The following is a 27,312-nucleotide window of genomic DNA, read 5'->3' on the forward strand; positions in this document are numbered from 1 at the left end:
GTCTTACTGTAGTTTTTATTAATTAAAAATATATGTATTATTATCTGTTTCGATTGAGGCAGTGTAAACAAATGAAAATACGAGCTATTTTTTGTAACAAATTTTCTTTCGGTGCTGGAGTTTGTGTGCATTAAATAACGTTATCGTTATAATAACCGTGGTAAGTACCTATTTTTGAAATTTATCGCATTTTATCACTCCTTTCACAAAGAACTAACTAAACGAGATTTGAAAATGTAAACATATCAAAACCCCATTCAGCTCGGAGTAATCACAGGTACGAAAACAAATCTTTATGAGAAGTTATTGTTTCAGAACTGAGTATTACTGGGTTCATTGATGTTATAACTGATTTAATATTATAGTAAAGTGTTTTGCACAATACAACATTAATTTCTAGAATTTGGTCACACTAAATTACGGAGGGTTTCAGTTATAAGTAAATGACAAAGTTCACCGTCTCGTTTTATCTAACTGTGACTCAACCGTCGGAGCCTCAAACATGAGGGGTCAATATCAAGGTTTAATCAATTTTCGGAATGGCTTTTTAAAAAACCACAGCAACAACTACCGATTTTGTGCAACTCGCATAAGTAGAGTCGTTTTGAATATAATAGGCGAAACATACTGGTGGACAAAATATGTGGCTTTGAAAATATATTTTGGAATATTTAATGACTCTTAGAAATTACTCATTAACAGTATTCGAGTTATAGTAATAATAATTGGATACTATGTTGGGATTTATTAACAATTACGTTAATATTAGCTACTAAGAGTAGTTTAAACGCCCAACCAGGTTATCGTTTAATTGCAAGTATACCAAAAATTTGACAATTTTCAGAATATAAATTTTGATTTGGTATAATTTAAAAAAAATTAAAACAGCCGAATCTGATATTTTAAATATTGCATGTTCATTTACAGTGATCGTTTGCACGAATTGTATTGTAAGTTTATTATTGTGTACATAGCGCTCCGCTGAGATCCCGCCTTTACATTTACTCATACTAATATAATATTAGGTAAATGTAATATTATATTCTACTTGGTATTATGTTTCAGAATTATGTAAATATGTTGTTCATAACGCAAACTGACTAATGTTGCTGTTGTTAACAAATTCGCATAAACAATTCTGCAAAATAAATCTAGATTTTATTGTTTCGGTCGGCAATATATAAGCCATTCCATCAGTCGTAGATAAACCATTGAAGCAGTCAGTACAACTAGCATTGCAATTACTTAAGTAAGTAATAAACGAAATTTTGATCCTATATTTACTGGTTTTATATATTTTCTAAATGTAGAATGTATTTAATGTATACAAAATAATATTTTTAAATATTTTTACTTTAAAAAATCACTTAAAAAAAAAAAAAAATTATTAGAAATATTTACAATCTGTATTCATATGTACAATAAGTAAACTGGCTATTTTTTTTTAACAAAGCTTGAGTGACACTACTTAAGGTGTAAAAAATCACTTACAGACTATTTAAATAATATTTTTAAAAGTTATTCGAATATATTTTTAAACGAAGAATTTTTATTTGTATAATTTGTTATCTACATATTTTTTTAGATATTTTTTACCAGAATTATGCAAAACTCTGGCTATAACTACGCATAGCATAGTACGCATAGTAAGTATCAAAGCGTTTATTTAAAAGTGATTTTATACTAGTTAGCCAGTACAGTGGAGTTAAAGCAGTAGAGACGCAGAGGTCACAGGTCTACAGGAATTATTATTAATAAAAGTGATAAAACCACTTTTAAATAAACGGTACAAACGCTTTGATGCTAATTTTTAATGAAATCGTTATAAATAAAAAAAAAAAAATTGTTTGTAGCTGCTTTGTTTATGTTAAATGCTTTCATCTATACCACATAAATTGTAAATAGACATCTACGTATTATAATATTTTTGAATACTCTATTTTGCTAGACTAATACAAGTAATGTATCTAGTAAGCACTATCTGAATATTATTACCAGAAATTTTTGGATACCCATATTATCATTTGAGTACTTCAAAAATAGTCATCCAAAACTTGTTACCGACCAGCCAAAAATGTTTAGTACATTTATCTTAATTTAAACACTTTTTTAAAAACAGGCCTTTCTAAAAAATAGTAAAAAAGTGAACTAAGAAACTAAAAAATAATTTTTACTAAAATAACAATTTATCAATCAATTATAGCACATTTTTTTTAAAATATCTGTTACTTTGAAAACATCCAAAAATAAACAATAAGTTTAAATAATTTTAAACATCTTTAATTTTTGTCTAAAAAGAAAAGCGTACTTCATAATTGGTTGAATAGATACTAAATTAATTTTTAGCGGTTTTAGCTCCTCCTCCAAACGTAGAAACTCTAATATGTTTATATATTGAACACCAAAAACCATGTATTTTTTAAACAAGTGTTTTGCACTAACTGAACACTATCCTCAGAAATTTTGGATATTCATACTCATATTATTATTATTATTATTAAAGTACTTCAAAAATAGCTATTCAAAACTTGTTATGGGCCATTGAATTTTTTTAGTACATTATTCTCAATATAAAAACTTTTTTAAAAACATGCTTTTCTAAAAAATAGTAAAAAAATATTTAACTACAAGAACAATTTACCAATCAATTGTAGCACATTTTATTTTAAATGTCAGTTACTTTGAAAATAACCCAAAATTAACTACAATTTTAATTAATGTTTAACATCTTTTATTTTTGACTAAAAATAAAAGCGTGTGTCCTATGTAATTAAGTTCCTAATAAATTTATTAGTTAACATTTCAGATAATGTTTTATATTGTAAGTTTTTTTTTAATTTAAATTTGGTTTAACATTAATGTTGACACGTACGTTTCATTATACTTTACACAATGAATTTGGACTTTGTTGAATAGGGCCTACGCTTTTTTTAAAATGCATGTGTTAAAATTAATGTTTGAAAAGTTGCTATCAAAAAAACTAAGTTTGAGGGGCTGGAAATATATAAATTTGTGGAAAATCGAGATTAAATTTTATGAAAAAAAAATTAAATTATTAATTGAACTAAGTGAGATATTGAGTGGCCTATGATAAAATAATCACACTGTAGAAATTTCGATGGACTATGCGGTTATATACTATCAACTATACAACGTTCTAGTGTAAACATTTATATTTCTTACGTGTTATTACATAACATTCGATTGTATAGAAAATATATAACGATACTTTTTTCTTAACTGCGACATATTAATGAATGTAGAGAAATTTAATTTATTTATTAAGAGATCGGAAAATATGAACACAGTAATGCAAATTGTGTTAACTAGAATACATGACATACGTAGGTAAAAACCTTTGTTTAAATATTTTTATTGGTCCTAATACAAAATTTGTGTTTGACATAATATTTGTAACAAAAAGGTGCTATTATGCAAACAAATTCAAACGTTCAAAACGAAAAATTGTAAAACATAATACAGTCCAAAAAACGATTTGTTTTTCATCAAAAAAAAAAAAAAAATTAGTAAAACTTTTAAAATTGTATTTGTAAAATGCAACAGTTTTTTTTAACGTGGAAACTTAACAAATTTTGATGATTACATTGTTAGCTTAATAGTCATTGGTCTTTTTCTACATTACTTCGAGTTCTTAGGCTACCAGAATAAATACATATGACGTGTTTAATGTAAACAAACAAAATCCGTCTTGACATAATTAAGAGGCCTCTACACCTATGTAGTTTCTATCGAAAACAATTCTATTCAATTTAACCGTAACCCGAAACGACAATAATTTTGAAAACTAGTGTACATTTGCCAATAATTGTTTTTCAATATTTTTTGTAACCGTATCTTATGGTTAAAGATCTTTGCATCAATGTAAGAAAACCATGATTTTTTACCTGCATGTTTATCACAACAGAAGTTTAATCTTCACATCAGAGCCAATATTTACCAATGTAAATAGGTAAATATAATAACAAAGAAATAATCCCGCATGGAGTTAAAAAATGTACTTAGGGACATTTGCAATAAAAGTTAAGATTTTATTGCAAGAATAACTCCGTTTCATATGTTTTAAATTGTATTATTATTTGCAGACAAAAATGAAAGTAATCCATGTGTTTCTCTTCTGTGCTATTGTAAACGTTTTGGCAGATTATGGTATGTGATTCGTTTTTACAAGTACCTACTCAAGGTAGTTGGTTTAGGTTTAAAAAAACTAAACAAAAATCATAATTCAACTTTTTTACAGATACTACTGAATGGAGAAAGAAGATGGATGCTAATAGTCAGTACATTTTTTGTATAAAAATACTTTTTTTAAGTTTTAAGATTTACAGTTTATATACATAATTTGTTACAGACAAACTCATTGTAGCACATGTAGGAGCTGGTAAGACATACTTAAAATTATTAATACTATAAATTTAATAATTTTGTTGTACTTGTTATTTACCTGACTTTAAGATAATTTATATTTATGTACTATAGACTGTATAAAAAAATATTTCCAACTATTAGCCTTTGAGTGTATTGTATTTTTATTATAACGTTTTTTTTTATAACGTTTTTATGAACTCACAATCTTGTTTGCCGTTCCGGGTAGAATCTTGCAATTCAAATTTCGAGCACTTCCCGATTAGCTATCCGGCTGAAACTTTCAGGATAGCTCACAATTCGATGACAATGCATTATTAATCCAAAATAGGTTGAAAATTACACCCCTAAGGGGGTTAAAATGGGGTCGATTTCTTGTCCGTCGTTCCAGGTGGAATCTTGCAATTCAAAAAGACTTATTTCTCACCCGCCAGCAAAAATTATGCGTGGTGCGTTTGGGCGTGACGGTGCTCAGATCTGAGCGGTACCAAGTTCAAACCCGTCCCCATCCTTACACTTTTTTGCATTTTCTTAAAACTTTTATTCAACTTTTATTATCATTTATATAGTAATTACAACTTAATTTTAACTTTTATGATAATTTATACCTTAATAAATCTAAAATTATAAGCTTTTAAATTGATTACTAATTCTGATGATAATCCTTCTGACCATGCAGCTTTTTGTAATGTAATCACCGCTTACAGACGAAATGGACGGATTTTATTATGTAATATTGTAATAATATAATTTATATGTAAAATATATGTATAATTATATGTATAATCATTACATAACATTGTACATTTAAATATATAGATATGTACATACGAAAACGAAAAAAAACAAAATAACTAAAGTAGATAAACAAATTAATCCAAAAATAACGTTTTTATGCGCTTTAAAAAGTATGAAATAATATCCTGATAACCAAATAGGACAGGTGAACTAGAAAAACGTGGAGCGCATCTTTACTACTTCACACGTCTGAATATATAATAACATTCTCTTCTCATTAATAACTACTTTAACTCATAAATCGTGCACAATCATCTTTTCTCTTCTAAATAAAATAATACTTAATGACATGTCGTGTGAAATTGAGCACCACATTACTTTAGATGTGAAGTAGTGAAGATGCGCCCCACGGTTTTCTAGTTCACCTGTCCTATTTGGTTATCAAGACCCCCGAAAAGTTATTTCATACTTTTTAAAGCGCATAAAAACGTTATTTTTAGATTAATTTTTTAATCTTCTTTATTAAAAATGGTTTTTACCGAAGTACTACAGGAATTCTCAATAGTGGTAAAGTCGAGGTTTGTTGAGGATAATAAGCTCAAATAATGCAACTTGTGTTGAGAATATTTCTCAAAAGAGTCTCTCACACGAATAATATGATTACATTATAATTCAGTTTGTACAATATTATTGATGATCTATAATAGATATTAATACAGAATAATTGTGTAATAAAAGTCTAACACGGATTATCACTAGTTAAATAGGCCAAGTTTAATTAAAAATTTACTTGTATTCAGAACATTATCATACATATTATGTCGCATTAAAATTTCATTTGATTTTTTTTAACTCAATGAATTATTTATTTATTTCAGAAACCTTTAATGACAAAATAAAAGAAATTGTTCGACTTGATTATGACATGAGTAATTATTATTCTATAACCAAACCGATTAAATTATGATACAATAACTGCAAAAACAATTTATCAATGGAAATTTATGAGTGATAAAAATATTAAATTTAAATCACTCAATATTAATTTGTAAATTTGACATCCTTATTATTATTAAACGTATATTTATATCTTGACTTTCTCCTTTAAATTTTTGTAATAGAACATGAAATTAAGTCTAATATCGTTTAAAAATAATATTTTTTTGTTATCATAATTTCAGAGCGATTGACTTATATGTGTGCACTATCTGGTAATAATTGAAAATCATTCCATAAAGTTGTTTGTTATTCACAAGTGTAAAATGTTTTCGTTTTAATTTCAGGACTATTTTATGAAGACATTGAATTTTACCGTAATTCATATTTCATATCAGTAGTATATTACACAAAGCCTTCAGATTAGTTTTTAAATAATGAGAACAATTATATGCACATTAAATTTTGCTATAACAATAACCATTAGACGTACATAACAAAGAGTTTTTTTTTTTTTAATTTTAGAGTACGCATTGGAGAGTCAACTGGAAATAATTTTACTCCCAGGCTCCGGTAGTTATAAATTTCCACATATTTTCTCATGCCCTTTACAAAACTCATTTACTCAAGTACCGATTTTTTAAATTTATTGTTCAACCAACAGTATGAGTTTTAATTGAACGAATTTGACCATTTTCACAAAAAATGTTACTTGAGAAAAAATGTTACCAAAGTTACTTGAGTAACACGAGTTACTTAACTCCGTTGTTGAATAAAATTACTGAATTATAAACGGGATTGTGTGCAATAGGGTGATGTAAACCAAAACTACTTTACTAATATATTTTTTTATGAGTTTTAACCGTCTATAGGTGTACTCTTGTTAATTAATCGTAAAGTTTACACTGAATTAACAAGTGTACAAAAGTAAATGAATGAAATGAAATGAAAATGAAAAAAAATAAATAAATGGTAAATTCGTAAGACCCCATTGGCCGCCGCAAACATTAACATCTTTATTATTAGATAATATATCTACACATTTTTTTACGCATAGAACTCTAGTACTTTTTCTTAATAAAATCACATTCTAGCGTGGAGTGTTTTGGCAAGGTAAACTTTTTTAATAATGGCTCAATAAATTTAATAATTAAAGGAATTAAAAAAAAAATTAAGTAAATGAATTGGCCTAAGTTATCTTATTTTTAAAATTATTGTTATATATAGATCTAATAAAATACCCGTATTCAATAACCGAATAAATATTTATTGCATATTTTTGTTCCAGGCTTTACTCCCAATGAAGTTGGTACTCAAGGTGGTCTTGGTAACTACACTTTATATATAGCGTCATCAAAAACCTATTTTAACGATTTGTGTGTTTGTTAAATGTGCGTTTTTCGAATAATGTAATTTGCAAATTTAAAATTTCGCCGTCTTTACTGAGGTTACAAAATTGCCATAGTAAAAACACTTTACAAAATTATTTATACTTTGTTAACACATTTATTGCATTTCCAGGTAATGATCTCAAAAATGTTATTACTCTTGGTAATGAACGAAGAGTTATATTTAAAGACGCTATAATATTGTTTATGCTCGAAATTCAGAACGGTAAATAATAAAATAATGAAAAAAAAACTATTGGTTACACGGAAAAATGCATATTCGGACCAAAAAACATTACAGTTAACACATTTATAGTTAAAACAACTACACAAATAAATCGTCCAATTAATTTAACTAAATTTAGTTCAACAATATGTTTAATACTTGTTCCACCGTTATAGTTTTTTTTATTATTTTAATACCACTACATCAGAACAAAAGTGTATTAAATCAAACATATTAATTTTTCGGTTTTTTGGTTCATGTAGATTTAAATTTCACACTCTATTCACTGCCTTTTTTGTAAAAGTTGCCTGACGATGAATATTTGGTCAGTTGTTGATCTACCAGGCCTAAAACCACCTTGGTATTCACCAGTTACATTTTCAGCTGTCTCTTTTATCCTCGATAGAATACAGTTATTTATTAATTTATTTATTTTTTGTCAGTGCAACTAGCTGAATTTGGCGCTTACTTTTGAAAACTTTTTTTTAGATCCAGAGCAACGCCATACAAATTTTATCTACCAATGTCGAATGTTAGGATTGTACGTGAGTACAAGATATCCGGAAAGATACACAACAGGTGCTGATGTTTCCGCCGACAATATTTGTATCATAAGTCATCATGCAAGTACCGAGGTGTCATTCAAATACATTGGCGATTCTTTAAATGTTGTAAACGATGTAAGCCATGCGGATACCGGGGAAAGCTTTATGCAATATTCCATGAAATAGTTTCTATACTCTCAGGTTTTTTTCCATTAATAACACATTAATTATAAAGTAATTCTGTTATTATATTTAAATATTTTTTTCGTGCCACAGTAATATTAAAATTGTCAAATAAATTAATCTACCGCATGTCAGTCTTTACATTATTTGTAATACACCTATTTTGTCATTTCCCGGACCATTTGCTTGTAATAACAAAATATTAAAAAAAGTGAGAAAAGTAATATCGATATCTGTGGTGTGAGGTGTATTTGAGTGTATTGATCGGTAATACGTTAAAAGGTTTCATTTATGTTCTGCCGTTTTGTTTGATAAATGTTTATTTAATTCATCTTTTTTAATTCTATTATCACTCTAATATTATTTCCACTGTTTTAAACACACTTAGATCTACTATATGAATTCACCAAAAAAAAGTCAATACTATATATGAATCGATAGATTAAATAACACACTTTATTCAGCATAGTGTCTGTACACATATCATCACCTCTCGTGTAGACCACCACATAGGCACTAGCTTGACCATAAAATTACAAGGGTAAGACCGGTGGGTAATATAGTGTAGCAAACGCTCCTAACAACACGTAACTTGTTCTGGTCCAATGACGGTCTTGGAGTAGTAGCTCCTTCAAAAAAAAAAAAAAAAGGAATACACTTATGCTTATTATATAAGTCGTCCTTTTTAGGTACTGTACATGTACATACTACGTTTATTAAAATTGAGATGGACTCAGTTTATATAATTTACTTCGATCAAAGAAATGTTCGTTTGAAACTACTTTAGTTATGGCTCTCTCATATAAATATTTAAACCGCCGCCAATCATTAACGGAGGCAAGAGAGTTAGTTCAAGAATCAAGTGGTCAAATTGTCATTACGACGTTTAGTTCTAATATATAAATTATTAACGAAATTATTTTTTAAATATATATTTGAAATAATTTTATATATTCACTAGTAGCAGGCAGGCGACCGGTTAGGTCACAGATATTAGCTGGCAGGCGACCAGTTTCGAATAACTATTTTTTAAGATATGATGGAAGGGGAAGTGCGGTTTGGAAATGAGCGCAGATAAAAATAATACTACACTCCACCTTTCTTCCTGCCTTAAACTTGAAACTTCAATAACTTCAAAAATAGTTATCCGTAACTGGTTATCGACCAGTCAAAATTGTTAGTACATTATTATTCTAAATTTTAAAAGTTAGCAAAATATATACGTTACCATTTAAGTTTCAAAAGTTACCATCAAAAAACTAAGTTGGGTGGGGGGTAAAAACAAAAAACAATGTGGAAAATTGAGATCACATTGTATAAAAACCATATGAAAAAAAACTTAAGAATTTTAAATAGTAACGCATACATACTAATAACTTTTTAAATTAAGAAAAATTTGCTGAACATTTTGATTGGTCGATATCTAGTTTTGGATAATTAGTTTTCAAGTTATTTAAGTTTAAAATTTAGGACGGGAGGAAGGGTGGAGAGTCACCTAACCTAACCGTCATAACTTTTGAAATTGAATTACTTGAAAACTAATTATCCAAAATTGGTTATCGACCAGTCAAAATATTCAACAAATTATTTTTAACTCAAAAGGTTAATCAAATATATACGTTACTATTTAAAAAACTCATGTTTATACGGTTTTAACATATAATGGACGGAGTTAAAATTTAAAAAAAATTAACTACATTTTTCGCAACTAATAATCATAAAATTATAAAAAAAACTATTAAAAAAAGTCTAATATATTCTAAGTTATTGACAGAACACTGAAACCACCAACATCATCGGCAGTATAGACTGGAACAAAAACATAAAAATATGCAATTAAAAATTTATTCGGTTATTGAATATGATTATTTTATTAGATCTACGTGTAACAGTAATTTTAAAAATAAGATAACTTTAATTAACTTAATTTTTTTTAAAAATTACTTTAATTATTAAATTTATTGAGCCATCATTCAAAAAAATGAACCTTGCCCGAACACTCCACGCTAGAATCTAGCGATTTTATTAAGAAAAGATACTAGAGTCCTATGTGTAAAACCTATTGCTACAAACAAAGTTGATAACAAATCGTCTTGTGTACCAAATAAATATTTATCAGTATGTGATTCAGTAGTTTGGGGAATTGTTTCATCTGGCGGTGGCTACAGAAAAATGAAAGAAATAATGTAATTTACTGGAATTAAATGTATGAACAAATCTACGTTCAACAAAAGAGAAAAAAAATGGGCGAACGCTGGAAATCAGTTTTGTCAGAAGCGATTATTGATGCAGGATTTGAAGAAAGACGGCTGGCCGTAGAGAATGGTGATGTTACTGATACAGGCACTCCGTACATTACTGTTATTGTTGATGGAGGGTGGTCGCACAGAAGTCATGGTCATCGTTATACAGCCAATTCTGGAGTTGCGTGTGTTATTGGCTTACGAACTAGAAAGTTGTTATACGTCGGTATTCGAAACAAGTATTGTTATATGTGTCAATATTTATTGAAAAAATAAAAAACCAAACCAACACGATGGTTGTTTTAAAAATTGGGAAGGAAGTTCTCCGGGAATGGAGTCTGATATGATAGTCGAAGCGTTTAAATGTAGTTTTGAAATGCATGGAGTTGAATATAGAAGTATGATTGGCGATGGAGACTCAAGTGTTTATGTCAAAGCACAGATGCTAGATGAACAATTGCAAATAATTATAAAATGGGATTTAATGTTGATACGCTGAGAGAAGATTGAAAAAATGGACCGAAACATATATTTGGCGACCACAGAATGTGCAAAAATTATTACTGTACAATAAAAAAAGACCAGAATACTTCTCTTAGCATTGAAATGCAAAAAGTATTAGAACGTGTTGAAGATGTTCTTAAACCTCTTGTTCGAAAAGCACCGCAATTACTTACGAATGACACGAGTAATTTAGCGGAAAGTTTTATGGCACTTGTTGTAAAGTTTACCGGAGGAAAACAAATGAACATATGGAGCAGCATTCGACTTTCAATACGGACCTTATTGGGCTCATGAAACTTGGAAGAAAACTACATCAGTTAGTCCCTATTCACCTATGCGTGAATTTGCAGAAAAAAAACAGAAAAACAGTTAGAGTATAAACGTAAATCCATGTACAATAGTTTTATGAGTTGCGTTAAAAACAAAAAAATTAAGGTAGTTCAAAGTTGTGGAGAAGAAGACTATGGTGAATGTTGTCAGATACTTGATATGGACGAAGAAGATTTTAAAATCGAAAAAATTCAATTTATAAAATCCTTACAAATCACAGAAGAAGAAATAAAAGTTTTAGAGCACACGACTATTGGCCAGGCTGAAAATAGTAATTGGTTCGAAGCTCGTAAAAACCGTTTGACCGCATCAAATGTTGGGTCCGTTTGTAAAAGGCTAAAGACAACTCAATATGGTCCAACTGTCCGTCGTAATTTGTATAAAGATATAAATAACGATTTACCTGCGTTGCAATATGGACGTCTAAATGAGTCGGAAGCAATTAGGCGTTATGAAAAAGAAAAATCCGCGAAAGTTTCACCATGTGGTCTATTTGTTGATTCTAATATAGGATTTTTAGCTGCAACCCCAGATGGCTTAATAGATCCAAATGGCATAGTTAAAGTCAAATGTCCTATGTCTATTCGAACTCTTGGAATTGAATTTGCAGTAAAAAATAAAAAATCGTTTTATCTTAAATATTGCGAAATTTCTCATAATCCTTATCTCAACAAAACAAACGATTATTATTACCAGATACAAGAACAGCTTCACATTTGGAAAAAGGATTTTTGTGATTTTGTAGTATGGACGCCAAAAGACATGCATATGGAACGTATTAAGCGAGATGATTTAATTTGGAAAAAATAAAATGGAGACACAATTAATTTCATTTTAACACGATGCTCTTCTTCTCGAAATCGTCGACCCAAGACTTTGCAGAAATATGCCAATTAGAGAAAATCCTAAAGCAAATAATGTATCAAAAAAAAAAAAATAAATAGTTTCAAGATATTTAACATAATATTATTATTGTTAATACTATTATATCGTTTAAGATAATAGTTATAACATAACACATACATTTAATAGATATTTTAGTTTAAAAATCATGAAAATTGTGTCTTGTATTTTTGTTTTTTTAATTTATCACATGTGTACTAAAAATGTAAAAAATGCAATGTTAATTACTGTCAGAATATCCTTCAACATATCAAAATTGAAACTAAAAAGTTTCACATTGACAAAGAGGTCAATAACACTTGCAAGTTTATTTTCACAATTTTTATAGATAGTATAGTACGTGCAATACTATAATATTGTGTTTACTACTACAATGCATATTAGATAAATAACCGGTTTCCGATAACGAATACGACCGTGGCAATTTTTGGGAAATTCGATTTTTGTTTAAAAATAAACACAGCGGCCTGTGGTGGCTGAACAATTCATGCGCTAACTATTGACAGCGAAACATACTACACGTTCGCGACCTTCCCCCTTAATAATACGAGACAATTTTACTTATTGTCAGGCAAAAACTATATACTACTTACACATTTACTTACATATTTACAAAGGCAAAATAGTGTCGTTTAAATTTAAATAACGACTTGTTGTAGCGTGAAAAGTAACATAAGAACACCGCGCTACAACATCGAATAAAATTACTAGATTTTTTCCAAATTTCTGGCTGGAGAAACGCCGGAACTCCAGTGTTATATCAATCGGGTGAACTAGGTGACACGCTGATTCGATTATTACTGTTAACACAGCTGATTGGACACACAGGTGAAGAGTAACTTAAGCGCCCTCGGACTCAAACTTAGCACCCCCAAAAATTCAAACCCCAATCCTTGAACTGTACGCATAACACTTTAACAATGTAAGCATACCATTTTTTTTTTATTTTAATATTTTCGTTTTCAATTACTTTAATTTATATTTAAAGGTTTAAAGATAAGGATTATGTTTAGTTGGGTATATAATTGCCCCTATGATTGGACAGCAAAATAAATGTTAAGAGCACGAATTATTATGAACAGCAAAGTTACAGTCATCTTACTACGAGTACTTGCCGCGCAAGAACGGTTTTACTTAAAACATGAGAATTTGAACGCCAATTTTAAAATAATATCAACATTATACGCATATAATACAACACATAAACAAAACAATTGTCTTATATCGAGATTAAAACTGTTTATTTTTAATGACATTAAATTTATTGACAACGTTGATAATAGGAGGTGTGCAAAAATAAATTCAATATAATATTAGTACTACAAAAGAAGTTATCTTTATAGTTTTTGGTTTAAATCATACTATTTGAGAAGAAAGTAGCTGGAATGGTGTACCGTCAGCCTTAATTTGCCAAATATCGCCATCAACGGTTCTGTATCTACTTACATTCTTGTTTACATCTGTTATGAAACAAGTTCTTTCGATGACATTAGCAGACTTTATATACAAAGCTGGTTGTTCAATAGCTCTGAACAATCCTATTAAACGACACACATAGAACACATCTTCAAAATCTGGATCGGTTTTACCTTGAAAATACAAAAAATACAACATTTAGCTCATTTGATACTACTTTTCCTAATTTGCAAGACACAGGTTTACCAATAAAAACGTAATTTGTTTCATGATTAGAAATTTAAAAGCTTTAAATACAACAAATATTGTAATTTTAATTGGGTTATATCTAGTTCAATATAACTTTGTAGATGATTATGTATTATAGGGAAATTATTCGTTAGTGATGCCTACATATTACAATTTATAATAATAATAAAAATAAAATAATCCTAGTAATAATAATTCTAATAAGTGTATCTTAGGAAAATGTTTGTCCAGTATAATTATCGTTTCAGCTTTATAATTCTATTATTAAAAAAACTCTAAATTGTGTGTTAATGTGATAAAAATGAAGGGTAATTAATTACATCTTTGTATTTTATAAGTTAACCAAATTAGTACAATCAAAATAAAAACATTTAATGATTAATTGTACACTTATTTATACAAAAAAGGTAAAAACATTAATATAATTTCTATATAAATTTGATTGTATTTACTTATTACTAAATTGAGTAAATCATTTACAGCTGCACTAGTTTTCATTCTTCTCGCTTCTCCCAAATTAAATAGACTAACATCTTCAAAATCTCCTTAATGACATATATAAAAAAATAAAACATTTTTATATTAATATTACATTTTAAAGAACTGGCATGTTGCCAAATGATGTGGTTATGTTTTTTAAAAATATATTAGATTTGTCCTAACTAATAACTATAAGAGTATGAAAAAAAAATTTTAAAAAGTCTATTATTTTCTAACTTATTGACTCACTTGAGTCATAGTCAATCAATCACTTGGTACCTACATAACAATTTACAAAGCAAAACCTCCGAAAATTGTATATATAATTGTAATTACCTTCATTTATATCAAATGGATTGATATCTGTAACCAAAATATAAAATTTCATATAATTATGCAATTAATGAAAATCCTATTTTAATATAACAGTTTCCTAAAAATGGAGACTACTTGGACAAATCAATCAATCTAAACTAATTGAAAAACTTTCAACTTGTAATAGCCACATTTATATCGACGATTTAAACTGAGCTGTAAACGATCATCAAAGCTTTAAAATAATAAAACCATGAGATTATGACTTTAAACTCCAATCAGATATTTATCGTTATTATTTTTAATCACACTCTAATATGGTGAAAGGTTTCCCCTCGTGTAACTTGTTTGTGTTGTTTTTGTTTAATTGTTTTAAAATACGCTTATTTTGCAAGTTCTACATATTATTCATATTATTATATAATTTAAAAAAAAAATACGAAATATCAAATTTAATAGTTGTTTTTAGAAAAAGAGTTAAAATGTGTATTTACTAATTACATCCTCTATTTCTGATTGCAATTGAGTCTGGAAAACTATCATTCCTAAAATTCAAAACAATAAATATTTTTTAATGCACATCATTTATTATAACTGAAATGAATATGTAAGTAAGTGATTATTCTCAATATACACAAACATTTTTTCTAAGAAGACTGTGTAAGGCTTAAATACATAAAGTTTGTTAGAGTACAATATAAGGGCTCTTAACAAATTGTATACACATAAACACGTTTACAGACACCGACATGAAGATAGTGTCGAAACGCATCAGTCAGCGGGACCTATTATATCCGCCAAGCCACCACCTGATGACTTATTTTTTTATCAAAAATATAAGTTAGCTAAAAAAAAAATGTTAACTCTGTTGTTTACTAAAATTATTGAAAATCATACTAAAGTACACCACACACCATGAGGTTCGCAAAACCTTTTAAGGTTTGTTTGTGTTAGGGTATTGCTTGGTCTTTCTGAAATTAAAATAAAAACGTTTCATACTTAATCAATATGAAATAACTATGCGGAATTACTTCCATAGAATGTCAAGACAATTAATACCTGGTACTGCCAACAACAAAGTCATTATCTCTGAAATTCACATAACATGAATTATGTAATATTTAATGACATTCGATTGAGTTTTTATCATAATATAAAGGAGAAGAAGGCGTGCTTTATGTTTATTATTATTATTTGAATAACTACTATCAGCGCTAGTTGTATTTACAATATAATTATGATTACCCATCGTAAAAGTTCCTTGAATAATGTTTTTAACTATTTTCGGCAAATGAGCTAGAATAAACAAATAATAATGTTTTGAGCTATAAAAAAAAAACAAGAAAAATCTTTTAAAAAAAAAAACTTCTGATTATACACAGTTCAAAAATGAAAAAATGATTTTTTTTAAACAAATGCTATTATCATTAAACACAGTAGACGGAGACTGATTACAGGCAAATACTTCCCACTTTTGAGGAACCTAAGTAATGTCCTTTAGTCAACATCTTTTTTTTTTCTTCAAATGTTTGTTCATTTTTCACTAACTGACTTAAGTCCCAGCATAACAAACTGTTTAAGTAAAAATTCTTGTGCCGCAACGGGAAATACTTTTCGTAGCGGTTTTTATATTTACATAATTTGTCACTACACACAGAATCATATCCATGATTTTAGCAGAGGACTTAGTATCGATTTTTCTGCCAAAAATTCGCAGCCTTAGATTTTGAAATTTCGAGTCTTGAAATTACACTTAAATTTGAATAATAATCCATTGACGGACAGACGAAGATGTAAAATCACCGTATATGATTTATTTTCCAGATTAATGAACCGAGTAGAATCAAGATCTTGTGCATCTTATTTTAGTTTTCTTAATACTGTAAACTGTAACAGGTATTACTGATACGGACTAGCCACCCGTTATCTATTCGAGGTTCATTTATTTAGTTCTACCTTTGATAGCGTAGGCAACTAAAGGCAGGCTTTGCATACATAAATTAAGTGTCTACTATGTGTTAAGAACTCTGGTACTTTATATTCCGCTCGTTTTCAATTTTAAGATATTATAGAAACTACAATTCTTGATTTTAGAATTATTTGATTATCTCAGATAACATTATCAATAACATTACGTAATAGGATATTAAATATTTTAAATATGTTTTACCTTCAGCCTGCTTTATCAGTACGTCTGTAAATAGACTATATAATTGTAGTAAAACTTAAGAAATTATTATTTATGAATAAACATTTTTACTGACTTGTTTTGAGAACCTCCTTAGCATATTCATCTACAAAAAAAGTGAAATTTTTAGTTTTTTTTTTTTAATAGTTTCATACTTGCGTATAGGTTCATATAACAATTAAATAATTACCTAATGCTGCTACAAAAACGTTTGCCGAGGCAAACGATAAAATAACATATACAAATTTCATTTTTATCTGCAAATTGTAATAAACAATAATTTTTATTATTTTAGGCTCTATCACCAATGTCAAAATATCAGCTTTAATGTAGTGCTCATGTCCTACAACAAATATAATAACATCTCAGATCATTACATCTACTAGCAAAAATATCTTAGAACAAATATCGTATTCAGGAAAAACGAAAAGCATCCCCAGATGAAACAATCAATGTAGTTCAGCAAAACAAAAAACAAAATCAAAACAGATCTAATGGATTATAGAGCAAAAAAATCACAAATACAAAAATAAATATTTATTAAAACTTAACAAAATGTGCTGACATTTTTAAAAATTAGTAACTATTAATTAATAACTTAACGGAATGATAGTAATTATAAGCCAAGTACCAACTCGGACCGCTTGTTGGGTTCTTATGTCGATCGAAATAAAAAAATCAAAATAAACTTTGTCTGGGGCCGTTATAAATTTATTTACAAAGTTGTTTTTTTAATATGATTTTATATTTACATTACTTTGACGCATGTTCAGAATACTTTTTGCTTAGCTAATGATTTTAATATTACTCATTAATATAATATTTACATTAGTTTTGTATAATTTAAACCATATACAAAGTGATCATTTTATGGTTAACCTTTCAATATTTCACTGGGTTTAATAGGAATTTTTATTTTTTCTTTACATAGTATGCTATGGGATCTTGAAGTTTCAATTTTAGGACAGGACGAAAGGTGGAGTGTAGTATTATTATAGTCAGCGCGCATTACCCAACCGCACTTCCTCTCCCATCCTAACTTATATATCTCATACTAAATCATAAAAGATTTTCTCTAAATAATTGTAATCCTTTTTTTTCCATCATACTTAAGAGCGTAGTTTTGAAATTTAATGTATACAAATAAGACTAAATATACAACAGTGGGACAATAACATATACATTTTATAATATTATACAATTATCTCAAAAATCTGTAGTCACACTGATAATTTCACATCAAAGCTGCAACTATTAATACCAAAAAGGGCTTATTAGTTTCTAGTATACAGCATTATATAAAACATTGTAATCCATTTAAGTAAGCTTTTATGCCGTTTTCTAGTCAAGGCCACATAATGCGGACCAAATATCAGGCTCGACGAAACAATCGTCTGAAAATTTATTAAATAACATAAAACGTAAACAATTTTTTTTTAAATTGCAATTGCTCACGCAGCTCAGAAATTTTAATAATATATGTTTTTTTATTTGGAACTAATTTATTTTTAATCGCCAAAAAATTGTGTGTAAGCAGATTTTGTAAATTTTAACATAAACACGATATATTCTATTAAAATATTCTTTTATAAATAGCTATATTATAAAAAAAAAATAACAATTATATAATATTATTTATAATTAAAAAATTAACAATCGGCATTGAAAGTCAAGCGTTTTCACACATTCTGAACACTCTATATACTAGTGAACTATATTATTAAATATACATAGTGTTGTTATGGTTGATATTTAATATTTTTTTCATGAATGCACGTGTCTCACAAACTAACATTAAATCTGACAACTTAAAATTTGTAAAATACTGTCATACTACGCAAAAAAAATTATAAAAAGCCGTATGCACAGAAAAAACAATAATCTACTTAAAAATGTAGTTTTACAAAAATATTCATAAAACTTAAGGGATTATTTTAGTTTTTATTTGAACATAGTTGATTGAATAGGCTAGGTACAGTTTAATAATAACCGGTCAAAAGAGTTAATACCTATGCCCGGGGATTGGAACTTGTAAACTCTTCAACAATTGCGTTAGGCGATCATACCAGACGTCACCTTTGAGCCAGTACATAATTTCAGTATTTTTTAGTTGCTCAGTAGATATAAAGATGTATTTTTTTTGGAATTTGTGGAATTATACTTCAACCCCACGGTGGAATTTACAGATTGTTTTAGTTTTCATTTCATCAAAACCGGTTTAGTAGTTTAAGGGGAAAATGAGATCATACATTACACCTAAACACATAACACTCCTTCTACCTCAGTCGGGTAATAATGAACAAATATTGATATAAATACCCTTTTATCATCATGAAAATGTTATGAATGAATGTACCATAAAATAAATATGTACAGTCAAATTAATGTTTTTCTGTATATTAAGGCCATTGTTTGCATGGAGACACTGCGCTTTCCTCAGCTTAAAATATACATCAGAGCCTAGCTTCCTAGCGGTTGTACCCGGTTTCGCGCGGGAAGTGAAATATTTTACCTTATACTGAAATAAATTAATTGTTTTGAGATATTGCCTAATCATAATGGATTTATATATACTCCGCCGATTTATCATGACTTACTACAGTGTAGGTATTGAACACATATTACGATTATTCCTGAAAAAACATGGAAGTTGACTTCGTAAGGAAATTAACCGAAAAAACATATAATCCTATAATATGCAACTTTCCAAATTAAAAAAAAATTCCTCCTTACGGAATATTTTATATAATATTTTTAATTTTTTTAGCGTTGTTATGGCACTCAAAGTTTTAAAACAAAATTCTGGCTACAGGGGAGTTCCCAGTCTTCCGAAAATAACCAGATCACGTGCCATATTTGGAAAACCTTAAAACAGTCCTATAGCGGCTATTTCATTCCATTGCTCTTCTCCGCAGATGATGAAAACTCTTTAAAAGGCCTGTAAACAATCACGTAATGCCCATTAGCGCGCACACAACTCCATTGATCAAACAGGTTTTAGAACAAAAACAGCTGCTGTGGCCGAATGCCATCTTTGAACACATTTATAAACGGGATAAAAATGCGACAACATTAATATACACAATTTCGAGAGCCAGCCTACTCAATTACAAATTTGAACTAATCTGACTATTTTTAAAAAAGTTATAGAGCATCGTGTGATTGAATCAACAGTCAACAGGTGTTGAAATATTTACACTATATTGTTAATTACAATATTTGGGTAACTATGGCAATACATTTTTGTAGATAGACGATCGAACCTAATCGTGTAAATTAATTAATTTATAAACGTTTAATAAATTGGCATTATGTACAATGCGTTTATAGATTTGTATCTGCAAAAACTAGACCTCCTTTACTTACTCGCTTACTACTAATACTACCACTCACTTACGTATAATACTTTCTTACTGTGCTTGGTTTGTATAATTAATTAATAGAAATCAGATAACAATTGCTTTATTATTGAACACCGTAATATTTCAATTCATAAATACATACAAATATTTCAAATATTAGTATTATCGTTATGGTTATTGAATATTATCCAAATAATAGTGTTTAAGATTGTGAGTCATGATTATCGGTTTTTTTATGGACGAAAAATCTTTTCAATGAAATCCGCAAAGTTTATTGTTGTTTTACCTAAAAAAGAACAATTCATTTTGACATTTTTATGTCTTTGCTCTGGCACATAACTGAAAAAAGCGTTCGTTACAAAAGAGTTCTTTACAAAAGCGTTACAAAACCGTTACAGGGGGGTAGGAGATATTGGTAAGAGATAGGGGGTGGGAGATAGGAGGTAGGAGATAGGGGGTAGGAGATAGGGATGGTAGATAAGAGATATGTTGTACGTTCAACGTTTAAATTAGAACTAAATGATACATTCAAAATAAATTAAGGGCCCAAATATTGTCTAGTTAAGTTACTTTTGGGCTGATCATATAAAAATTTAGATTGGTTGTAGAATTATAATGAAAAAAAAATATTCCATGGAGCTTTCAGTTACAGCATAAGGAGATTAAAAAATTATGTACAATCTCTGGCTAATATTTTAGTGTTTTCATAAAATCTGGCTTGAAACAATTCGACCTGTTAAATTACATTGAATTTATTTTTTAATAATAGTCGAACGATTGTGAACACAATATCTATGGATTGTTTTAAGCCAGATATGAAACATTACAATATCAGCCAGAAACTTAATGTTTTAATATACTAACTTGTTACTGCTTATTAATATACTATATCATTATCTATAATTCCACCGCTACTCTAAAGTTATTCGGTATTTCAACGAGACATGAAAACGCTTTTTCGTGGTTGTAGACTCGGCCGTAAAACTTTTTTTTATTTTTATTAGGTGATGTACAATAACCGTCGCGTCGTTAGTTAAGTCATATTAACACTGTTTAAATTAACTTTACCATAGAATGCTTTCATTGATGTCGATTTAGAGTTTAAGTTTCCGCCATCATCAGGGTATACTAAATTGCGAGCTTCAGAAACAGACAAGCCACGGGAAGTAAGATTAGAAGCTATTCGAATTAGCACTGCTCGAACCCAACGTGAAACCAATCGAGAACGCAATGACTGACATCTAGACAGACATTGTGCAATTCACACCTGGCGTGTATAGTTAAGCGTTGGTTTTGATTGAGGATATATGTTTGGCAATCTCTAACAAAGGAATGGTGCGGTTGCGAATGTGTGCACCGAATCGATCTACAAACGACGCTTATGATTGTGATTTGCAACGGAATTACACTTCGATATCGATGATTTGGGTAAATTTGTTTAAATTAATCTTCCGAAATTGGTTCCAGAACAACGCATTGTACATGCCATAAAAATGCAAGCAACTACAAATCATAGCGGTGGATTGTAATTCATAGATGCTCCGGGAGGTACAGGCAAAACGTTTCTCATTCACTTATTTTGGTAACCATTCGATCGCGGAATAAAATTGCACTGACAATTGCATCATCTGGAAATTGTTGTTACACTTTTGGATGGTGGCCGAACAGTGCATTCAGCACTGAAATTGACATTGAATTTGCAAAACACTGATACACCAACATGCAATATCACCAAAAGTTCTGGAACAGGCAAAGTTCTCAAAACATCTGAACTTTCATAATATGGGACGAATGAACAATGGCTAACAAAAAAGCATTGAAGACGCTTGATCGTACACTGATAGATTTGAGAGGAAATGAACTGCCTTTTGGCGGAGCACCCATTTTATTTTCTGTTGGTTTTCGACAAATTCTGTCAGTTATACCACGTCCAACACCCGCTAATAAACTTAATGAATATCTCAAATCATCAGTTCTATGGCCACATGTAGAGAAATTAACTTTGAAAACCAATATGTAAGTTCAATTACAAAATGATTCATCCGTCGAACGTTTCGCGAAACAATTGTTGGATATTAGGAATGGGAAGATAGCAATAAAAATAAAATACTATGCACTATAAATAAGAAGATAGATAGTTGTCTTAGCTTAATATAAGATAATATACATTAGGTAGATTGAATTTCATAACCATACGGTATAATGGTTAAATTTGAAAAAAGTCTGTATGCTTAATATTATAAACACTTAATTTTCAATTTTATCTTACATTTCCTAAGATAAAAAGTTATTCATAAGCTCATTTCAAAGATCTCTTCATAAAGATACAAAATATGAAAAAAAAAAATTTCTTTAGCCACGTAGATCTCTGTCAAATGGACTGCTCAAACGGCAGAGTTGCCTAAAGACTTTAGATATTTGTAAACTGTGTTATAAAGAATTTCCAAAAAAGTTATCTTGTTAGTTATTATGGATACCAGAATTTTTAGTAACTATCAACTTAATTTAAGTCGTTAGTTCCGATAGGTGATTTGTAGAACCCGGTTCTATTAATATATGTGATGTTTAAGTTTTGTTTACTTATGTACTCAAAACTTAAAGTTAATTTATTACAATTAATTAAAAAGTTAATCTTGTATCTCACAGATACTGGGCGGCGACCGGTGTTACACCGAATGACGCGGCTATTGCAGTGTTAATGTAAAATAAAATAAAAATAAATAAAATAATAGAAATCAGATAATAACTTTTTTTTATTGGATACCGTAATACTTCAACTCATAATTACATAAAAATATTTCAAAAATTATTTATATAATTTTGGTTATTGAACTTTTTCCAATTATTATTATTTAAGATTTCAAGTCATACAACGGTTTTCAAAATGTTCGAATACCTTTTCCATGAAATCCGAAAAGTTCATTGTTTGAACACCTAAAAGAGGAAAATTCATTTTTTTTTATTAGGAAATGATCAATAAACGTCGTTAGTTAAATCATATTACCACTGTTTAAATAACCTTCATCATAAGACTTATTAAACAAATATTCTGCTTCTTCCGACTTTTCCATTGATGTCGAAGTAGAGTTTAAGTCATCCTCGCCGTCAGCAACCTCACCAAAAGATACTAAACAATCATTGTTAGCGCAAACCTACAATATAATATGTAAAGCAAATATTAATACATGCTTAAGGTTAGGCTGTGTTTAGGAAAAAATTGTATTTTTGTTATTCAAACAATAAATTTTTCCCTAATTTAAGCTACACTTATACAATTAAAAAAAAAAATCTTCAAAGCTGAAATATGAACACATCAAAATGACTTGCACGATATTTCTAAATAAAAATTGTGGATGTGTGTAAAAATGAGAGAAAAAATAATATTGGTAAATATAGGGTTTAAAAATTAAAATAAAAACATTATAATCATTAAAAAAATTTCTGGTTTGTACTGTGCTTGGTCGTTCAGCTGTACTAATTCCAGCAAACCTGTGACCTCCCCGTTCCCACTATGCCCCGTCCACTGTACTGGTTATTTAATTTTGCAAATATATAGCGGCCAAAATTACAAATTATTAGTACCGTGTTAAATTCTGTTGGAACGGTCGATAATTTATGTTACAGTTGTTTGTACTTAAAAAATATAATATTTCATGTATGATGTACTTCTATTACAGTAAACTTTTGTGTTCTGAACATAATGTACCACCCAAATAGTAAACTATATTTTTGAGTTCCAAAACACTGGAATTATAAAAGTACACTGTACGTAGACTGTTAAAAAGTTTCTTTATTTATTTATAAATAGTGGTATGGCCTGTATTTTCTTAAAAAATCCTTATTTTAAATGGAATCTTTTATAAGTTTCCTATATAGTGTATCAAGAGATTACCCCCTCCCCCCTTATTTTTGCACTTACTTCTGTTTTGATTTCCAACCAAATCAACAAGAATTCCACAGCGTTAATTTCACAGCCGACTAAAATTGAATTAAAAATTAAAAACTCTCTACATCAAGTGTACTACCTCCATGGCTTATGTGTATTACCGCCTTTTTTGTATTCAAGTTCTTTAAATAGTTCCTTCAAAAAATTATTTTGTTTTCTCCAATAGTCAAATACTTTTAATAGCTGTTGAACAGTAAGATATCCCGGTTGCTTATTAAATTCGTAGAGTTCCATAAACTTGTCCAGGAGAAAATTTACTTCAAATGACTTAAGTGTTTCAACCTGAAAACAATATATACATACAGAACTTGAATTACAGAGTGTTTACTTACAATAGCAATGACCCAGTCAATATCATAAAAAATATCTTGGACTTTTTAAAATAGTAGTTTTTTTTTAGTTCACAATTCACCCAAATTTTAATACCTACATTATCAATTAAAACAAATTTAAATACCATCCCCCATGTGTAAAGTCCTATAAACTAAAACCATCATTATTTCTAGATAAAAGGAGTGTCTTAGCCTTTGTGAATTACGTTGTATTGTGAAACATACTAACAATTTAGAATTTATAGGGTTTCAAACACACAAGGATTGAGATATATTATTGAAAACTATGTCAAACTTATAACTATAATAACAGTATGAAAAAGAATAACTAAGAAATCAAGCGGAACCAACGCAGATTAAATCACGGTTTTAATATTTGCCAATATTGTTGTTATGTATGTAATTTCGAGTTTAAAATAGTTGATTTGAGACCTTCATTACCTCGGTTGTGTCGGAGGTTTTGTCAATATCCGCCAACTTCTCTAATAAATCTTGGAAATTCGTAAAATCGCGCTTATCTGTAACAAGTTGATGAATTGTTAATTAAGGCATACCTTTTCAATAAAACAGTTGTAACGAAATCATTTTGCCTGACATACAGAGTGATCAACTTATCGTGTACCACTCAATATCACACTGGGTTTAATAAAAAAATTAATTTTTTCTTTACATAGTGGAAATAGGGGTGTAATTTTTTTTTTTTTTTAATTATAATTCCACAACTAATTTAAATTTATTCGGTATTTCAACGAGACATGAAAATGCTCTTTCGTGGTTGCAGACTCGGCTGAAAAACTTTTTCGGTTATGTGCCAGAGCTAAGACATGAAAATGTCAAAAAAAAATTTATATGAAGCTTCCAGTTACAGCATAAGGCCAAGAAGATTAAAAAATTATGTACAATCAAGTTTCTGGCTAAAATTGTAGTGTTTATTATCTGGCCAAAAATAACTTAACATAGAGAATTAAACTATTTTGAATTTATTATTTAGTTCTAATTTCAACGTACAACATATCTCTTATCTCTTATCTTCTATATCTTACCCCTATCCCTACCCGCTATCTCCCGTCCCAATCACTAACCCCTATCCCCCACCCCTATCACTCACCCCTATCTCCCACCCCTATCCTCTACCCTTATCTCTTATCTCATATCAGATAACAGCGTAACGCTTTTTTCGTTATAATTTTTTCGGTTATGTGCCACAGCTAAGACATGAAAATGTCAAAAATCATGTTACATATTAGTTCAACAAGATTTTTTCTCATGATTAAGACAATTTTTTAATGAAATACGAGTTCTATTTTACACAATTTTTAAAATTAAAAAAAAAATGTATATCTTTTATTGTAGCCAAAGAGCTTTCTGAATGTCTCATTTGAAGCTCGGTAGAATATTACCTTACACCCTGTATACAGGGTGTTCCAGTATAAAAGATCATCTGGAAGACCCCCAAATAAGCTCCCAGTTTTCATTTTTTCGTTAAGTCAAAAATTTAAAGTTAGGTAAAAAAATTATACCCTCTTATTCAGTGCAAAAAGCTAATCTTAAAAGAGGGGTCACATAATTTTCAGTCCCTTTCAGTTCGTAACTCAAAAAATGATGTTTTTTTGTTGATAAAGTTTATCAACAAAAAAAAACAGTTAGTGGTTTATCAGATAAAACACTAACAAATACTAAAAAGATAAAAACTGAAATATTTTCTACTATTGTACGAAAACATAAATAAAATTGTTTTCAAAAGGCACCACTACAAAATTGAAATTATTTTGAGGGTGAGCAAAACACATGCTGTTCGAAGGATAGATAATATGATAATTGTTTATAAGTATGTCACTTGAATTGTATTTAAACATAATTCCAAGATTTTTCCATTCCATTCCAGAGGTTTTTTCCACGATTTGTGCAATTTCCTTCTCGCTGATTCCGCCGGTAACTTCTTTTTGAATTGCAAAGAGTTTATCCAACTCTTTCAATTGATCACTGTTTAGTCCGCCGCTCTGAAATCAAAGTATAACGTCTATCAATATTGTATAAGTAAACGTGCTGTGTAAACCCATTGCCGATGACGTGGCAGATTTACACACATATGTGTTGTGTCCTAGATACTCGTTATATATTTTATTTTTAAGTTTACACTACCCGATGCGAATAATTAATTAACAGTAGGTATCACACTCTTACCCGTGCTGACGTCAAGAAATACACCACGCAGACAATAAGGGCGCTCTTGAAATGCATAGTTTTATTCGATTTTTAGATAAATAATAAGAAACCAATAGAGTACTTGTAGTATTATAGCTGTAAGACTGCCGGTATCGAAGACGAACGACCAATTAACCGTAAAATAATTTTTTTCTTTGCGGCTTCGGTGTTGCGTTGACCCAATTGCAAAAACAAACAATGTTTGCAAAAACATATTTTGTTATGGTCTTGGATATTATATTAATTGATAGCACTATGATACATTTGCTAAACAAATACAAACCGTGTGTATTTTTGTGTTATTGTACAGTTTTTTAAGCGCTGATGTTTAAAACTGTGTTTATTTTTTTATTGGTTTGAACCTAATATCCACAGATTATAATACACTGTTATAATAAATAATAATAGTACAACATTTCGTGAACATTTTATCATGAACC

At 29.1% G+C, this 27,312-nt stretch overlaps 2 protein-coding genes and 1 pseudogene across 5 annotated transcripts; 1 reads left to right on the forward strand and 2 right to left on the reverse strand.

Moving 5' to 3' along the window:
• Positions 1–10,642: 10,642 nt before the first annotated feature.
• On the forward strand, positions 10,643–12,286 carry LOC126833085 (uncharacterized; annotated as a pseudogene).
• Positions 12,287–13,626: 1,340 nt separating this feature from the next.
• LOC126833747 (uncharacterized) lies at positions 13,627–17,680 on the reverse strand. Of its 4 annotated transcripts, none has more exons than XM_050565276.1 (11): positions 17,631–17,680; positions 17,218–17,284; positions 17,104–17,133; positions 17,010–17,033; positions 16,085–16,135; positions 15,899–15,928; positions 15,754–15,810; positions 15,334–15,384; positions 14,861–14,887; positions 14,497–14,589; positions 13,627–13,968 (listed from the first exon to the last, which is right to left on the reverse strand). In XM_050565276.1, exons 2-11 carry the CDS (start codon positions 17,276–17,278, stop codon positions 13,736–13,738), a joined length of 657 nt encoding a protein of 218 aa, XP_050421233.1. In that variant the 5' UTR covers positions 17,279–17,284; positions 17,631–17,680; the 3' UTR covers positions 13,627–13,735. The 4 variants fall into 4 exon arrangements, with proteins under 4 accessions (XP_050421233.1, XP_050421216.1, XP_050421224.1 ...); XM_050565259.1 differs by having other exon boundaries at positions 17,405–17,671; XM_050565267.1 differs by having other exon boundaries at positions 17,580–17,665.
• A 5,479-nt stretch (positions 17,681–23,159) lies between these two features.
• LOC126834474 (uncharacterized) lies at positions 23,160–26,985 on the reverse strand. Its single transcript, XM_050566413.1, has 7 exons — positions 26,852–26,985; positions 26,505–26,667; positions 25,109–25,185; positions 24,437–24,617; positions 24,309–24,367; positions 23,394–23,541; positions 23,160–23,323 (listed from the first exon to the last, which is right to left on the reverse strand). The coding sequence occupies exons 1-7, from the start codon at positions 26,906–26,908 to the stop codon at positions 23,250–23,252; spliced, it is 759 nt and encodes a 252-aa protein (XP_050422370.1). The 5' UTR covers positions 26,909–26,985; the 3' UTR covers positions 23,160–23,249.
• Positions 26,986–27,312: the final 327 nt, after the last annotated feature.

This window comes from Adelges cooleyi, unplaced genomic scaffold (assembly GCF_023614345.1).
Source record: "Adelges cooleyi isolate 19-005CV unplaced genomic scaffold, UGA_ACOO_1.1 ACOO_flye_CR_arks_rails_tigmint_CR_PRNA_1, whole genome shotgun sequence".
Lineage (NCBI taxonomy): Eukaryota > Metazoa > Arthropoda > Insecta > Hemiptera > Adelgidae > Adelges > Adelges cooleyi.

Coding starts and splice junctions, on each gene's coding strand:
- LOC126833747 (XM_050565259.1), bottom strand. CDS start 17,461: ATGCTTTTCGTTTTTCCTGAATACGATATTTGTTCTAAGATATTTTTG. Junction 17,134..17,217: donor CGTTTTTGTAGCAGCATTAG/GTAATTATTTAA, acceptor CTTTTTTTGTAG/ATGAATATGCTAAGGAGGTT. Junction 15,929..16,084: donor TCAAGGAACTTTTACGATGG/GTAATCATAATT, acceptor TGTGAATTTCAG/AGATAATGACTTTGTTGTTG.
- LOC126834474 (XM_050566413.1), bottom strand. CDS start 26,908: ATGCATTTCAAGAGCGCCCTTATTGTCTGCGTGGTGTATTTCTTGACG. Junction 25,186..26,504: donor TATGTTTAAATACAATTCAA/GTGACATACTTA, acceptor AACTTGTTACAG/ATAAGCGCGATTTTACGAAT. Junction 23,324..23,393: donor TGAAGGTTATTTAAACAGTG/GTAATATGATTT, acceptor TTCCTCTTTTAG/GTGTTCAAACAATGAACTTT.